Source organism: Hyaloscypha bicolor (assembly GCF_002865645.1).
Source record: "Hyaloscypha bicolor E unplaced genomic scaffold K444scaffold_189, whole genome shotgun sequence".
Classification (NCBI taxonomy): Eukaryota; Fungi; Ascomycota; class Leotiomycetes; order Helotiales; family Hyaloscyphaceae; genus Hyaloscypha; species Hyaloscypha bicolor.
Window position 1 is genome coordinate 516,349 of NW_020194691.1, and position 19,582 is coordinate 535,930.

The window sequence follows — 19,582 nt, forward strand, 5'->3', positions numbered from 1 at the left end:
ATACTAGCTTTTTAAAGAAGTAATTAGTTTCCGGTAATAAAATAGTATTATAGTCTAAGAAAGAGTTCTATATAAGAGAAGTTCTCTATAGAAATAGGAATATATAATATACTAATTAAGCTTTAGTATAAGTTTTAAAAGTAGCTATAGTTATATTAAAAAAGAAATAAGTTTTCTAATATAAGATAGGCTTTAAATAGGCAGATCTAGTTTATCTAATATTTAATAAATTTCTAGAATTATATATTATTAAATATTTTCGGAAATAACTATTAGATTTAATAAGGTTTCTTTTTTTTCTTATAGGGCTTCTAGTTTAGCTATTTTATTTATATATAACTTCTAATTAGGAAGTTTATTTAGATATTATAAGAAAACTTATAATAGTAATTTAAGTTAGAGTCAAGATTTATAAATATTATAATTAAACTTTAGACTAGTATAAGCCGCAAGAATAACTAGTTAAAAAAGCAAATAGAGCTTCTAAAAGGTTTCTAATTTAGTAAGATATATATAAAAGGCCTTTTTTCTTTTTCTTTTCTTTTTTTATTTCTAAATATAATTATTATTTATTATCATAATTCGGAATTAAAAGTTTATAAAATAATCTTTTAATTTCTTATTTATTTTTATACTAAAAGAAATACTTTATATTTAATTTTCAAGATTTAGTAATAGAATTTCATATATTAAAAACACTATTTAGTAATAGTAACTAGATAATAATAAGAAATAAATAATAATAAAACTTGTCTGATTTTCAGAATAATAATCTAATAATAATATTCTCTAAAAGTTATAAATAATAATTAGAAAGTAAATTTAAAAGATATATAAGAAATTAAAAGTAATAAGCTTTATTTCAGGTTAAGAAGAGCTTCTATTATTAGATACTTCCTTCTAGCTCTCTATAAAGGAAATATATTTTATTTTTCCTAATTTTAATAACTTTAGAATACATATAATAATATTAGTAGTTTTCCCGATTTCCTAAATACTATTTTGCTTATAATACTTTATAATAGCTTCTTTTTCTAGTTTTATATCTATTTTAAAATATTTGTTTATAGGTATATATTTATTATTAATTTTATTTTTAGAGAAATACTAGAATTCATTTCTTTTAATAAACTATTTAAATTAATTCCTGATATATATTCTTTAAAGTATAGTACTATTAAGTTCTTCTAGTATATAGTATTCTTTTAGTTAATTTATATATCTTACTTTATATAGACTAAGCTAGTAATATAGTAGCTTTATATTTCTTGATTTATTTTAATTTATTAATTTATTAATTTAATATTATATATAAGAACTAGATTTTCTTTAGAAATAGGCTTTAAATAAATCTAGTAAATAGTATTAAATTATTCTTTTTTCTTTTAGTATCTTTTATTTTTCTTTATTCTAGCTTCTTTAATATCTTTATTTCTTATTTATATTTACTTTATATATATTTCTAGAAATATTTCTTTATTATAGACTTTATCTTATCTAAGTATTCTCTAGATTAGAAAGCGTATTTCTATAGGTAATATAGCTTTCCTATTATAGATTATATAAAAGAAAATAAATCTAGTTAGTTTATATATAATAACTCGATTAATAAATAGAATATATAATAGTAAATCTATCTAAGGCTTCTTTTTACTTATTATAAGTATAATAAGTACTTAAATAATTAGTTAATACCTTTTTTTAATTATACTATTTCTTTTAGAATTATAGACTAAAATAATAATTTTATTAATTTCTAGTTTATTAAATTCCTGAATTACTACTTCTTTGAATTCTAATTTACTATTTACCTTAAGCTACCTAAATAAACTATATTTATAAATAATTTCTTCCTAAATAAACTTAGTAATCTTTTTACTAATTAGATTCTTTAAGGGTCTAGCTTTAATTTATCCTGAGAAGTTATCTCTAGTAATAACTAGCGAGTTATATTCTTTATAATCTAGTAATTTAATTATATTAATCCCAAGATAATAGAAAAGAAATATAGCTTTTATTAGATATAGAGCTTTTTCTTATTTTCTTTTACTTTTATATTAATAGATCTTATAAGTATTAATATATTTCTATATATAATTATAGTAATTTTTCTAGTAATAGTAGCTAGCTATTAAATAAAAAGTACTTTTTTTCTAATATATCTAATTTTATTATATAGCTCTTTAATAATAATTTCTCTTTATTCTTAATTATTAATAATAAGTTAAGGTAAGTATACTTTAAATATAATTCTCTAGAGTAATTAATCTCTTATATTATAATTTAAAGCTTTTTTATTTAACTTTTAAAACTTGATTCTAGATATTTCTTCTAGTCTAGAAAGTATTATAAAATATTATATAATATTCTAGTATTATTTAAAATAGCTATTATCTAAAGAATCTAGTAAAATAGTCGGGTTATTAAATAAAGTATAAGAGTTAGTATTATTATTTACTATTTTACTAGAGGTTATATATAAAAGGCTATAGTCTTTACTATATAACTTCCGGATTTTATTATTTTTTAATATTACTAATTTACTTCTAGATATAGTAAAGCTTTAATTATTAATTTCCTATAACTAGATACTATTATCTAAATATCTAATAAAGAGCTTAGGAGTCAGATTTCTTAAAATAATATTATATAATTAAATTGGAACTATTTCCTTTAACTAAATTTTCTATTTAATAGGTATTATTCTAATAATATTAAGCTCTATTATTAATTATTTATTAATATTCTTATTATCTTTAGTATTACTTTCTTGCTATAAATATCTTAATAATTTATTAGTAATAGTATACTTAGTTTCTTTAATATACCTGACTTTAAAATTAAATAATTAAATTTATACTAGCTAGTAAATAACTAGAACTCTAGGAAAATCTATAGCTATTTTACTTAGCTATATAACAAGTATATTAGTATCTAGTTTAAGGATAAAGTAAACTTTATATAGCTAGAATTATACTTTCTATAAATATTTTACTAGCCCTTAATATTTTTTCTTAGTAATATTATATCTCTATTTAATATTATTCTAGATTTTAGACTTATATTATATAACTTTCTTTTTTTATTTATTATTATATTAGCTAAGAGTTCTGTTTTATTTATTTAGGCTAGTATTTATTACTAATATAATTATTCCCTAATTTTCTAATAAATTATAGTATAACTTATAGAATATTAAAGTAATAATAAGCTTTTCTTAAAGAATTTATATAGCTTAATTTTATTTATTATCCTAGTTTTATATTATATCTTTCCTTATTAAGTAGTAAATAGATTTAGTAATAATTATAAAGCCTTTAATTCAAATATAATAGTAAATAATAATTCTAATAAATGCTTTGCCTTTAATTATATTATTATAATATTTCTATTTTAAGATCTTAGTAATTCCTAAACTTAAAGGGCTTCTTCCAAATATTCTATAAATAAAGCTAATAATAACTATACTATTATAATAGAACTATAATTTTTCTCTAATATTAGCTCTAGTTTATTTAATTCTATCTAGAATTATATTTAGGTTTTAAAAATATTTAAATACAAAATACCAAATACTAGTTAAAATAAGCTACTTATTATAATCTATATAAGATCTCTTAACTGTAATATTATTAATAAATAATATAATAATTTTATGAAATAGATTCTCTAAAATAGTTATAATAACTCATATAAACTATATAACGAAATAGTAGCTTCCTAAAATAATATAATTATTCTTAATAGCCCTAGAGATATTATAAATATCTAGTATAAGTTAATTATATCCGGAAAAGAAATTAATTAAAAAAATATAAATATATCTAGTAAATTTCTTCGGGATCTTATTAGTAAATAGAAATAGGTTAATATTTTATAAGATTACTAAATTCATTTTTATAATAGTATTAATTAGTCTATAAGTTCTAATAACCTTTTTTATAATTAAGAACTATAGATTTTAGTAAGATCTATTATATTTCTTAAAAACTTTATAATCTAGATATTCTAATAATATTTTTACTATTACTAGTACTAGAGCTTTAGAATATAGGAAATTCTTTTCTTACTAGGCCTTATACTTAATAATCTTAATTAGAATAAATAAGCTAATATTCTTATAGACTTTTCCTATTTCTTTCTAATTAAATATAATTATATCTTTTTAATTAATTATTAATTCTTGAAATATAGCTAGTTTTTTTTCCTAGAGCTAGTTATTAATATCTAATTATTTAAGGTATTCCGAAATAAGTTATAAATCTCTTAGAATAGCTAATATTCTTAATAAAAAATAGTTCTTATATTTCCTAATATATTTCTATAAGTATTTTCTAGTTTTGGATTTCTTAAACTAGTTTGGATATTTACTAGGGCCTTTTCTAGTTCTATTATTAGTATTTATTAGTTAAATCTTTTTGTTTTTTATTTTATATATTCCCGTAACTAGAAATAAACTATAATTATTATCTTTTTCTTTAAGAGCTATAACTATTTTCTCTAGTACTCTTTTTATCTAATCTCCGGAATTTATAATTTTCTTACTTAGTTTCTTTCTAGTTAAATATAAAAAGTACCTTTTTATCTAGTATTTTAATATACTTTTCTTAAACTCTTATATATTCTAGAATTCTTTCTAGTCTTAGGTTTTATATTTCTTAGTTTCGGGAATATATTTCTTTATTATTAAGAGATATTATTTTATTTTTTCTTTAGAAATGTTTTTACTTAATATCTTTTTTATTTCTTTTTTTATTAATTCTAGAACTATTTTTAATAATACTTTAATTAAAGTCTTTTCTGCTTTAGTTTCTCTAAAAATATTATTAATTTCCTAAATTTCTAAACCCAAAATAAAAAAATCTATTAGAAATCCTAGTATTTTCTTATTTCTTCTAATATTACTACTAGTTATAATACTAGGCTCTATTTTTCCTTTTTACTTTTAGTTTCCTATTTCGTATTACTTAATTCCTTAATTCTAGGAGCTTAATATTCTTAAACTATTACTTTTTTCTATTTTCTAATATTCTTTAAAAATAGAATAATTATAATAATATAGGTATTCTAGTTATTTTTAGAATTAGTAAACCTTTTATTTTATAAACTATTATTCCTATATATAATATTTATTTTTATTTTTACTAAGAATAATTAACTAAGCAGGATTTTTAAAGCTTTTTTAACTAGAAAGAATATATTTTTATATTCTATTCTATTTATAACCTTAGTTCTAAGCTTTATTATTTCTATAAATTTAAATTCTATTCTAGTAATAGTAAATATTTAATAATCTATAATATTATATACTATTTTACTAATATTTCTAGAGATCTTTTTAGGGAAAATATTAACTTTAGCTCTAGTATTAATTATTTCTTTATATTTAATATTTCCTTAAGATTCTTAAAATATAAATTAGAAATATAGAAATTATATAATATATTTATAAGCTAGTAATATCCGGATATTAATACTATTATCTTTAAATTAAATAATTCTATTAGTATTAGATACCTAAACTAGTATTTCTAATTCTTTAAATATTCTATTTATTATATAAGTTATAGCCGCTAGCTTTATAGATTTTCTAGTATATCTAACTATACTTAATATAATAGTATTTCCTATTTATAAAATAATAAAATAGGAAGTATTATTCTTAACCTATTAGTTCTAAAATATAATAGCTAGATCCGGCGTTTTTAAGGCATTAATAAATATTCTTATTTCTTTCTAAATTTTTAGAAATAAAATAGTTACTTTTTTTAGTAATCTTATTAGAATATTATTAACTTCAGGAATTTTATACTTATTATAGTTAAGAGTATACTAGATTTCTAATTCGTTTTATTTATTTCCGGAACTATTAATATTTATATTCTTAGCTAGGCTATTTCCTTATTTATTACTTCTTAGAATAGTATTTTTCTGGCCTTTTATATAAGATAGCTTTTCTTTTACTCTAGCTTATTTTTAGAAAATCTCTTTAGCTATTTCTATCTTATTTCTTTTTCTTTTTAATAAGAAACCTATTATAGTATTAACTAAAATACTATTTATAGCCAAATTTTAGTATTATTTATTAATTCCAGAACCTAAAGTATTAGTAATTCTAATATAATTTCCTCTAAGGTAAAGCGGCTATTTAGATTTTCTAGATATAACTTGCTTACTTTTATATATAGATCCCGGTTAGCTAGTTCCTTTTTCTTTTTCTTATTTAGTAAACTAGGTATTTCTTATTAATTTCTAGATATTTTTAGGTCAAGTATTTAAATTATAATTAAATTTTTTTTCTCGGATTTGGGAAATAATTTAATTAAACTACTAGTACTTACTAGTAAGGAAAAAGAGAATACTTTTTTATTTAGGCTTAAATAGCCCTTTATATTATCTTCTATTAAATTAGTAAGTATATTTATAATTTATAAGCTCTTTTATTAATAAGTAATAAAACTAAGAAATATAGATATATTCTAAATTAATATTATTATTCTTATTTCTATTATAATACCTATAATAAATTTTTTTTCTTAATTCTAGATCTATATTATAGGCTATATTAACTTAAGTAATATTTTCTAATTATATTTAAGACTAACTTTCTCTAAAATATAATTATCCGGATTCTTTACCTAATTTAGTTTAATTACTATAGCTACTATAATATTCTTTATATCTTCTATTATAACTTCTAGTATATTTTCCCTAAAAACCCGAATTATACTTACTAGATTATTAATACTATTATACTAGTTATAATTAACTAGGTTATATAAGTAAGCTATAAATATTTCCCCGAATTATAATAATAGCTATATTAAGTTATTTCTATAGGTTCTCTTAAGTTATAATAGTAATAAATAGTTTTTCTAGACTTTTTACTAGCTAGTTAATATTATTTCTCTTAGGTTTATTACTTTTAGTAGGTTTTATATAATTAGCTATAGGCTAAGTTCTTTTCTTACTTATACTTATAGTAGCTTTAGGAAATATAATAGAAGGAACTAGTAAGAAATAATTATTTTCTAGCTTAGGAATTATATTATAAACTATTATATTTAAGTATTTTTATCTAAGTCTAGATATATCTGAGTTATTAGTAATATTAAAATAATATTTCTTTTCTTTATACTAATAAGATATTACTATTTTCTTATATATTTTACTATATTTATAAATAGAAATATTTATAGGCTCGAAGTTTATATTCTTAAAAATATAATCTTTTATTAGAATAAATAATTCCCTTATAAATTCTCGGTACTAAGTAATTTTATTTATTTCTTTCCTTTTTAGTAATTTCTTTAATACTTTATTAAATATATTAATATAAGACTTAAAAGAGATTTCTTTATTCTGGGCTTATATAATAATCTAATTAAGAAAGTTATAGCTAATTTTAAGTATTTCCTAGTTATATTCTCGGAATTTCTTTAGTAAGGCCTTAAAGAACTTAGTCTTCTAATAATCTCCTAGATTATTAGTATAATACTCTAGTATAGCCTTAATCTAATTCTTATAAATAGGAAAGATATAATAGATAATTCTTTTTTTTTTAGTATTATTAGAAATATAATAGTTTTTATATATATTTATATATTATTTCAAGAATATAGAAATATTATTTTCCTAAAACTATAGTACTTTAGAAGCTCTTATAAGTAGTAGGTTTAAATCCGGTACTAGTATATACTTATTTTTAGCTATATTAATCTTAATAATTTCTTCTATAATTAATTATAGAGTTTCTATATCTAAAACTTTTACTAATAAGGTCCCTAAAAAACTAACTTCTTGTTTAAGTATATCTTTTAATTTAGGAACCGGAATTAGGGAAAAACTAGTTAATAATAATAGATATAATTAAGATTCGAGTTTTAGTATTAGTAATAATAAGATAATAGCTTTTCTAATCTTATTTCTATTACTTATATTTTCTTTTCTATTCTATTAGCTTAATACCTATAATATTTTCCCTTAATTTCGCTAAATTAGGTATATTTATTAATATTATTAAAGGTAATAATAAAAATAATAAATATAATTTCCCTAATTTTACTGAATTTTTTAAATTCTCTTTCTTTTCTTTATTTAGTATTTATTTCTTTTTCTAAAAGCTTTTCTAGTTTATCTATTATAATAGCTAGTATTATATAGTTAGTTTTAGCTAAAGAAATTAGTTTTAGTTAAGGTTCTAAGCTATAGTTCAAACTAAGCTCGCTTCTAAAGCTCGGTGTTTTAATAGCCTTAGCCATATCTATTTATTTACTATTATATCTTACTTCTTTTCCTTAGCTTTAAATTCTTAAAATATAGGAAATTATTAATTTTTGAGCCTCGTTTTATTACTTTATTCTTGCTATTACATTTATATAATTTCTTATTTCCGATTTCTTTTTAATTCTTATTTCCGATTTCTATTTATTATTTTATTTAAAATTAAGGATATTTCCTCTTTTAAATATCTTTTCCGGATTTAGAAGTAAGCTTTTTTACTAAAACTAATACTATCTCTATTCTAGTCTTTATTATAACTAAAAATAATATATAAATTAATAGTATAACTTTATTTCCGAGTACTAAAGTCTATTTCTAATTAAGATCTAACTTATATTATCTTAGTATAATTTTTCTTATTTTATTTCCTTTACTTCTTTTTCTTTTATAATTAGTTTCTATTTTTATTACTCCTATATACTATATTAGTAATTATATCTTATAGCTAACCCGTATTTAAGTTATTAGATATATCGGAAATTAATATAAAATACTAAAATTAATACTTATATATTCTTAATATTTTAGCTTTAGGCTCAAAATATTATAATAGCCCTTTTCTCTCCTAATTTACTAAGCTAATAATTCGCCTTATAAATATCTCTTAGAACTTTATAAAAGTATTATTTTAACTATAAAGTTTCTATTATTCCTATATTACTTACTATAAAATATATGAAAGAGAAACTATAATAAAACAAAAACTTATATAAAGTATACTAGAATATAAAACATAACTTAATATTAAAATAATAAATTAAAAGTATAAATAGTAAAGTATAAATAATATATAGTATATAAAAGCTTAATTAATTAAAATACTTATAAAGAATTATTTTCTAAATCTATAGAAAAACTAGCTTTCTTATATAATTTCTGCAAGTTATATATAAAAGGCCGTGGCCTTTATTATATAACCTAAACCTTAAAACCGCCAAAATAATATGATTTTTAATAATATAGCCTATTATATTATAATATCTAAATATCTAATAATATATTAAAGTAAATATTTTATTTTTAAATATTTCATTTATAATAAGAAATTTAGGAAGTGAAATATTATAATTCTAGAAGAATCTAAAGCTTAAAGAACTCGATTTAATAGTAAAATTAAAGTAATAGTTAAAGAGCTTTAAAGATATATATAGGATATATATTTCGAAAAGAAAATCTAATAAATACAGGTATTATATAAATAGAAAAAATAGTTTCTAAAAAAGTTGTTTTAAGGCTAAAAGAAGTTAGTTTTAAAAAATAATAAAAGTTAAATAATTAATTAATTAATTAAATAGCTAATTACTTATTAATTAGTAAGAGCTAGTATCTTTTTCTTAGGCTATTAAATACTTTTCCGGAATTAATAATAGTTTCTTTCTTTAACTAGAAATAAACTACTTATTTTAGGCTACTAAATACTTTTCTAATTAGCTAGATTTTTCTTTAATTTATAAGTACTAACTAATTAGTATTAGTTTACTAGTAATATATAATACTATTATATAAATATAGAAATACTAATTATATTAGTTAGTAAAATTATTATTATTTAGAAATGGGAATTATAGTATTATAATATTAATATATAATCTCTAAATCTACTAAGCCTAAAGAGATCTAGTCTACTAGTTAAATTATTAATAGAACGCGAGGTTATATAACTAAATCCTATATCTTATATTTTATTACTTATATTCTATTACTTATATCTTATATTTTATATTTTATAATTATATATATAACTTTTAAAGAAATAGCTATATTAATAATAATAATATATTATTATATTATTTCTATAAAGCTATAATTTAAGGCTTAAAAAAGAAAATATAAGTATTTTTTAATTAGTAAAATACTAAAGACTTCTAAACTAGGAATTTATTTAAATAATAAAATAGTAAAGAAAATACTATTATTTAAACTTATTACTAATATAATTAATTATAAATAATATAAATTACTAGATCTAAAATAATATATAAGAGAAATAAAGAAATATTAGTTAGATTATTATTATAATACTAGAAGTTTAATCTAATAATATAATAATAATAATAATATAATTAGTTTTTTAAAAGAATTTTTATTAAAACTATTAAGATTTAGAAAGTTAATATATTTAGATTATTAAAATATTAAGGTATTATTTATATATTAATTAAGTCTGTTTTTAAAGAAAAGTTATTATAAAAAAATTATAATAATTCTATAAAAAAAATTCTTTAATATTAGTAAAATATTAGAGATTTTCTAAAGAAAATACTTCTAATAAAATATAAGAAAAAATATAAGAGAATATATTAAAACTTATTTTATTTATTAATAAACTAAAATTAAAAAATATTTATTATATAATATATTTAATTTATTTCCTATTTCTTCTAAACCTTAATAAGAAATTACTATAAACTTTATTATAAAACTATTTTTTTCTAGATTTCGCAGAAAAATATATAATTTTATATTTATTATTATTAATAAATATATAAAATAATATAATATATTTCTATAATTAAAAGTATTTTAGTTATAAAATTAGTAAAGCTTTTTATATATTATATTATTAAAGACTTTAATATATTAGTAAGTATTTCCTTAAATAAAAGATTTATTTTTATTAGTAATTTCTAATTTCGTTTTTATTTCTATTTAAAGATATAATAATAATTAAATATAGTATTTTGTTTTTAAACTAATAAAAAAATAAAGAACCTAAATTAGACTTTAGAATAATACTTGAAATGTTATACTAGTTACTAGTAAAATAATTAAATAGCGAAATTAGCTTTTATTAAAAAAATTTATAATAACCTAAAGTATTTTATAATAGAAATTTCTTTATTTTATATATTATATAGTTTCTATTTTAATATTAAGCTTTATATTAAAAATAATATTCTAAAAAGAGAAATACTAGTAATATATAAAAGAAATATTATAATAATAAATATATTAATAAGAAATTTCAAGTCTAAAAGAAAATAATACTTTATATAAAGAATATTTAATAGCTCTAACTAAATATAAAATTTATAAATAAATACTTTAGCTTTTTTAATATTTTAAAAGCTTTAAATAATTAAATATATTACTTAAAGCTATTTTTATTATATTAGATTTATAATATTTTTTATGTTTCTTTATCAAAGTTATAGTTCTTATAAGCTAGTATTATAGAAGAGCCTAAACTTATAGAAATTAAAACATAAAATAAATTTAAAATAAATTTAGTTATAGCTTATAAAAAAAAATTCTTTTTTTTTATATATTAAAAAAATACTCTTTAGTAAATAATATTTAAAAGTTATTAAAGAATCTAGAAAATACTATTTAAAAGCTATAAAATTACCTAAAAGTAAATAATATTATTATATTAATAAATAAAAAGAAATATATAAAATAAATACTTTTATTAGAAAAGTTATTTAAAAAAAAACTATATAAAATTCATATAAGAATATATTAAAAATCTAATATTTATATTCTATTAATATCTCTTATTTATATTTATACTAATCTAATATTTTCTCTAGAACTTCTAGTATTTTTTTTATTTTTAGGGTTTTAGATTTTATAAATAATAATAAATAAATTATTTTAGAAAATAATTAATATTTAATAAGAAATAAAAGAAAATAAGACTTATTTAATATTAAAAAATATTAATTATATTATTAAAAATATATTATATTTATAATATATTAGTAAAAATTACTTATTATATATTTTAGAATATAAAAGAAATATAAGTATTCTAATAAGCTATAAGATTAGTATAAACCTAAATATAATCTAGATAAATTAGAATAAATTTCTAAAACTTATTAATAATATAAAGAAAATAATTTAGATATAATATAATAAGTTAAAAAATCTAGAATACTATTAAAATTAGAAATAGAAATAAAAGCTAGAACTTATAAAATTATATTTCTTATTTATATATTTAAAATAATATAAATAAAGTATTATTATAAATATATTTACTAAATAACTAGTAATTTATTAGTATTAGAAGTTATTTATTTTAATAAGAATATAAATAAAGAAAATAAAGAAAACTTAAAAAAGGCTTAGAAAAAAAGAGAAAATACTATATATCTATATAAATTATATAAATAAAAAAAGAAAAAGAAAATTAGTTTATGAAAAAAAAGAACTTTTTTATATTTCTTTTCTCTAAATAATAATTATATATTTAGGGCTAGGAACTTCTAGAATTTATAAAAGAAGAAATTTATAAATAAACTAGAAAATTAGATAAATTTCTCTAAGCTAGAAAAGTAATAAAATAATAACTAAATTATAAATAAAGACTTAAAAATAGTTTTATAAATAAATTAGAAAATTAGATAAACTTTTCTAAGCTAGAATAATAATAGAACTATATCTAAATTATAAATAAAAACTAAAATAGAATTTATAAAATAATTAAAAAATTAGATTAGTTTTTTAAATAATTATATTTATTATAATACTATTACTTTTATAAAAAAGAATTATAATAAATAATATAAGAATAATTAGACTTAACCTAAAAATAAAAGCTTTTAAGATTTTAATATAAAGTTATTATTAGACCTTAAGTTATACTAGAAATATAGCTAAACTTAATTTAGTTAAATAGATTCTATAATTTAGATAAAGGCCTTTAGGACTTTAATATAAGATTATTATTAGGGCTTCGAGTTATATTAAGAATATAGCTATTTAGAGATATTAAAATAAGGCTATTTATAGAATACTAAGGCCTTTTAGGAATAAGGGCCTAGAAAGAGAAATATTATAAAAGGCTAAAATACGAGAAATATATATAATAAAATAAGTAAATATTTAATATTCCGTATATAGTTTTCTAATTTAATTAAGATTTATATAAAATATTAGAATATTAGATTATATTTTCTAAATAAATAAAGAATTAGTATTCTTTTATTTAAATACTAGAAAATATATAGAAATATAAATTAAGCTTTAAAAATAGAGATTAATTAGTCTATATAATAAGAATTACTTATTAAAATTAGTTATACTTATAAGTATTACTTTTAAGCTTATTTATTTTAATTATTTATATATTTCTTTATTATTATATGTTTTATAATAAACTTATTTTTATTTTTTTTATTTTTTTTATATTTTTAGTTTCTTATTATTAAAGCTTTAACTCTTATATCTTAATTTTTATTTATAGAAATAAGTTTATTATCTGTTTGTTTTATAAAATCTATTTTCTTTATAATAGTAATTAAAGCTTCTAGTTTAAATACTAAATAAGTTCTTTATATTTCTTATTTCTAAATCTTTTTTTTATTATATAATACTTTTATATATTTACTTATTATTAAATATATTATTCTTAATAATATATTACTTATTAATATTACTAGTATATAACTTAGAAATAGAAAGGCGCTTATATAGCTATATAAGTAATATAGTACTACTTTTAATTCTAAGGTATTAGATAATTTAAGGAACTTAATAAATATAAATTCTAGCTAATATATTACCTTATTTAACTACTTCTTAACTAGTAACTTAAACGTTTATTTAAAATAGTAGAGTTTAAAAAGCAAGAAGTATTTTTTTAGTAAAGATATTAGTAAAGTAAAAGGCGAGTTCCTTTTTATAAATTTATACTATTATTAGAATCTTAATTCTTATGAGATTCTATTCTATAATTCTAAATATCTAGAAAGGGCGGATTAATAGCTATTAAATTATTCTAGCCTATAATTATAAATATATAAGTATTAGAATATTATTTCTTTTATTTCCTCGTTATTCGTAAGTATATAAAGTTTGTAATCGAGAGAAGGCTAATAAGGATTCTGGGTTTGCTATATCCTATAGGATTACCCTATAGTTATATTAATCGGCTATAATAAAAGAAAAGCTACTCGTATTACTCTCGGATAAACGAGAAGTTACGTACGGTACTGCTTCGAATAGTCTTTAAAGATTATAATAGGGATATTATATATGTAATAAATCTATTTCCTTATTACTTAAATTTAGGAGAGCAAATTTAAAAAGGTTTAGAAGAGATCCTTGTCGGTGGTAAGAAAGCTATGGGTTGCGAAGATGACGTTACTAAAATACAAGGGAAAATGATGTTCCGCAAAGACTTAATAACGGAGCAACTGCACAGATCTTTGGAGCGAATCTGAGCGCTGAACTTGGAATCACAGTGGGAACAGGAGCTTTCGAATTACATTGATTGGCGCGAACCAGGCTCAACGTTGCTGAGTCTGCGTGTTTGAGAGCGGCTGACGAGGCAAAGAGACCCTCTACATTACAGTCGGGCACCTTCCTGGTGTCCTGTGAAGTAGGTAATACAAAAGAGCCTAGGACTAGCCCTAGGATCACACTAGGTGGGTGACCGTGTTGGGCAGTATCCATCTGAAGCTATGTGCAAGAAGTGGCGCGGAGCACCAGGAAGGTGAGTGGGTCGAAAAGCAGCCCGGAACTAAGTGAAAGAGCGTTGAAGAGAGGAGAACAGAGAAGGGGGCCAGAGGCCTCTTTCTATGTTCTTCCTCGTTGGCGCTCAGACCTCCTCCTATCTTCATGGGTTCAGACTTGCGAAGTTGTGCTCAGCCGCACTGAGCTGCAGCAAAAGAAAAACGCCGCCAGCTGCCGCGCGGGACGTTCCCATCCTAAGGTCATAACAGAAACAAAATAACACGGCTTAAAGCCTTCCGAAACAGTATCAATTGGCAGCCACCATGGAAGAAGGGTGATGGTTGCGCAGCCTACAGCCGCCGGGTCATAGTCCAGCACCAAGATACTGTTACAATCGGCTTCCGGCTTTCGCGCCTGAGAAAATCTCAAGGCACGGTCCTTCCTACTACTATTAGCGCAGGCTTTAACCAACTCGTCTAAGTAGCCCACATAGGGTATATTTTAAGGTGTGCAATATCATGTAACCTATACAAAAAAGAAAGTTTTGCCTTGCTAGGCAATTTCGCACGCACGCGAATTTTGGCGTAAAATGGCTTTTTGATACAGGCTCTAGCCCTGGACGTGTGTCTAGAAAGGCTAGGTGGATGTAGACTGTGCGTGGCATGTGCTGCCATTTTTGCTTTTCCCTGCATTATTTGTGCGTAGTCACAGCCACCACTTTCAGCTGGAGGCTTGCACTTCGGTGCAAGCCTTGATTGAGCTGACATTATGCAGATTAAAACCACATTGATTTCAGCCCGATATAGCTTTCTTTCCTGATCCCAATCCGCTCACTATTTCATTTATACCCTGCTTACAACTTAAACGGGGGTATTTTGATATCCCAAAATGACCCACGATATTCTCCTCACAACCGCATCAGGCATCGTCCGCATAGTTCTCAAAATCTACTTTACTGTCTTGCTGCTTCTCGTCGCCGTCTTAGGCAATAGCCTCTGTGCTCTTCGCGCTCGTTGGCAACTTGCTCGTGATGGCCAAATCCCTCTTGTCAAATTAACTAGCTGGCTCAATTGGTCCCAAGCGCTCTTGTTGACTTGGTCCCTCCGCTCGAATGCGCTCGGTTTCTTTGGCATTGTTATGGTATTCACCGGCATACTGTCCAAGGCCTCGGATCTCGTTGTCCTCGGTCTGGTCAACGAAGTCATGATCGAGACGAGATGCCCCTTCAATACCAGCACCGACTTTCTGGTGCTAGCAAGCGAGTATTATCGCAAGTCTTATAGCGCTCCTGACCCGGAGGGTTCGTTCTACAACCTCGTTACCCAGGCACAAATCAACAGCGTACGCAACGGCGGTCTGAATGCCATCTACGACAAGGTCAACACAAATATCAATTTTCGAGCAAGCCCGGAGGACGTCGTGGCCAACTGGACGTGCAGCGAACTCGGCGATCCATCTACACCTCCGGTATATGACGCCTCCACGACGTACCAGAACATCAGCACCGATCTCGCGACCAGGAACCTAATATTCACCGGCGTAAACAACGCCTATCGTTCCTGCTTCCGTACCTACGGCTCGGACCCGAGAATCAATCAACTAGTCATCATCACGGCTAACAACACGCAAGAAACGGACGGAACGTTCAGCATCCGCGCCTCCTTTGACACAACACCCTCGTACACGGATGCTAAGGCCATGCGAAGCTTCGAATGCAACCTAGGACCGCAAAACCAGACGTGGATGCAAACACACATTGGCGTCGAGAGCACACTGACCAGCTGGTGCAGCCTGCTTCGCGGTGATATGTACGACGGCTATAGCACTAACAAAACCTTCACTCTGGCGCCCGAGACCCGCTTTGAGAGCTTTCTACACAGCATGATAATGAGTGCGAATTCGCTCATGAGCCCGAACGCGAGTAGGATACATGACGACACGCAGGGCTGCATGGATGGACGGACAGTTGTGCCCTAGCCTGTCACGCTACTGCTCGCGGTCGTGACGGCCTTCTTCGTCGCCCTGGTGTGCGCCTGGCTGGCACTGGTGGTCATAGTGCATTCGCGACCTGGGGCGCGCTCTCTGAGCGCAGGCGAAGAGGGGGCTGTTCCCCTTGGGATGCTCGGTTGGATGAGATATGCGGTGCGGCAGAACCCTGCCGCGGCCCGGGCAAACGAGGCGGATGGGATGGGTAGCGAGGATGAGATTGATTTGCGTAAGTGGTGTGTGGAGAGGACATCTGATGGTGGTCGATTGAGTGTGAGGATCAGGAAGGCGGGCGAAGGATTGGCGCAAAGAGAGGGGCAGGATGTAGAGGAGGAGGGTGTATATGAGTTGACAAGGCTAGTTTGAATCGTCGTGTTTAGAATATAGGTTCTAGTTAATTTCGAAACTCATTATCCGAATATATAATTCGATAATTATTTTACTATTTTTCTAATAAAGATCTCGGAATTTCTTAAAGGTATTTCACTAATAAGTTCAAAATACTTAAAATATATTAGCTAAATAGGCCTTAAATTACTTCTAATAAATTTTATATAATAATAGACTTTATTTTATTATAGTCTCTTAAATATTATAAGATTTGTTTCTAAAAAAACACTTATAATAAAATTAATTCTCGAAGAATATTTATTATAAGTTTAAGATTAGATTCTAAAAACTGTTTTTTAGGAAAATATAAATATTTTCTATTTTTTAAAAGACTTTTTATAATATAAATTAAATATCTAAATTTTAAAAAAACTTCTTTTAATTCAAATATATTTTTAGGATATTATATAATAGCTTCTAATAAATAGTATTAAAAGTACTTTTAAAACTTATTATATTAAGAAAGAAAATAGATTCTAATTTTATTTCAGGAAATTTTCTAATAGAAATTATTAAGGAAAATAAAGAGATTTATAAATAAAGTTTTTATAAAATATAATAAATTATAAGATATTTTAAAGAATACTCTTGAATTATTCTAACTATAGAATATATTAATTAATTATATTTACTAATTCTTGCTTTTATTAAAGTATTTTAACTTTAATATATAAGTTCTATTTTATAGCTTAAATAATAATAACTTGAGTATTAATCTTAGTATTTTAATTATTATTACTAGCTTTTAAAGATTCCTAAAAAGCTCTATTAAAAGTATTATATAAGCTTTTATTATTATTTTTATTAGAATTAATTTAATTAATTTTTTTATAGAAATAGCTTTAATAAGAAATTATATATTTTATAAATTTCGAGATATAATTACTTATTAAACTATTTCCTTTAAAAGTAAAAAAATTAGCTTATAAAGTATTAATTAGTAAGTAATAAAATAATAGAATAAATTAGTAAATTAGTAAATTATAAAACTATAATATTAAATTTAATATAAAACTAATTTCTATTTCTTTTATAAGATTTAGGAAAGCCTTTTCTAAATAAGAAATCCCGATAATATATATATAATTAGTAATATATAAGCCTAATACTTATAATATAAATAGTAATTAGTTATAATAATAAAAGGCTATTAATTTCCCTAATTAATACCTATAATATTTAAGATTTATTATATGTTTTTTAGTTATATATAACCTTATATATATTATACTAGAATTATAATTCGAGAATAAATTATATTTAATAAAGAAAAGAATTTAGCTTAAAAGTCTAATATTAAATAAAGAAAGAAAAATAAGAAAAATCAAGAAATATTAAAAGCAAGAAATTTCTTCTTTTACCTTAACTTATTTAATAAAGACTTTTAGGTAATATAAAAGAGAAAGTATTTAAATTAAGTAAAAAATAAGAAAAAGAAAAAGAAAAAGAAAAGTATTAATTCTAGACTTTTAATAAAGAATATACTCGTTTAGCCGGACTTGTTTAGTTCTCGCTTAGTATATTTATTAAATAAAGAAAAGTAATTATTAGTTTACTAGTAATATATAATACTATTATATATTTATAAAATACTATTTATATAAGATTAGTAAAGTTATTATTATTTAGAAATAGGGATTATAATATTATAATATTAATATATAATTCCTAAATTTACTAAACCTAAAGAAATCTAGTTTACTAGTCAAGTTACTAATAGAATACAAGGTTATATAATTATATCCCATATCTTATATCCTATTATTTATATCCTATTATTTATATCCTATTATTTATATCCTATTATTTATATTCTATTATTTATATCCTATTATTTATATCCTATTATTTATATCCTATTATTTATATCCTATTATTTATATCTCGTATTCCGTATTTCGTAATTATATATATAACTTCTAAAGAAATAGCTATACTAATACTAGAAATTTTTTAAAAAACACGAAAAATAGTATCTTTTTCTAATTATATATAAATTCTCTAATCCGGCCTAGTACTAGATTTCCCAAATACTTTATATATCTATATTACTTCTAAGGTTTTAGTTATATACTAAAGGCTATAATCTTTTATATATAACTTCCTTTCCTATAATATTCTTTTATCTTATATATTTATTTCCTGCCCTATTTATACTTAATTTATTTCTTTATATCTAATTATATAATATTTGTATTAATTAGATATTTAAGGGTATTTATTAGCTTTAATTTTATTATAAAATTAGTAGAATTCGATTTTCCCTTAATCTATTTAACTTTTATAATCTTTTATTATTTATATATCTAATAGAGGTATATTATATTAATTATTAGATGCTTTTCTCGAGTAATTTCTAATTTAATAAGGCATTTATATAATGATTTCGAATTCGTATAAATTACTAATAGTAGTTCTATTTTTAGTACTTTATTAATTATAGATTTAACTAAAGTACTTATATTAAAATTATAAGCTATATTATAGAATTCCAAAGCTAGAATACTTCTAGTAACTC

General features: G+C 21.8%; 1 protein-coding gene across 1 annotated transcript; it reads left to right on the top strand.

Annotated features, from left to right (window-relative positions):
- The first annotated feature begins 15,455 nt into the window (after positions 1-15,455).
- K444DRAFT_282014 (uncharacterized protein) lies at positions 15,456-16,702 on the top strand. The gene has a single exon (XM_024871572.1). It carries the CDS (start codon positions 15,577-15,579, stop codon positions 16,663-16,665), a length of 1,089 nt encoding a protein of 362 aa, XP_024726625.1. The 5' UTR covers positions 15,456-15,576; the 3' UTR covers positions 16,666-16,702.
- The last annotated feature ends 2,880 nt before the right edge of the window (positions 16,703-19,582 follow it).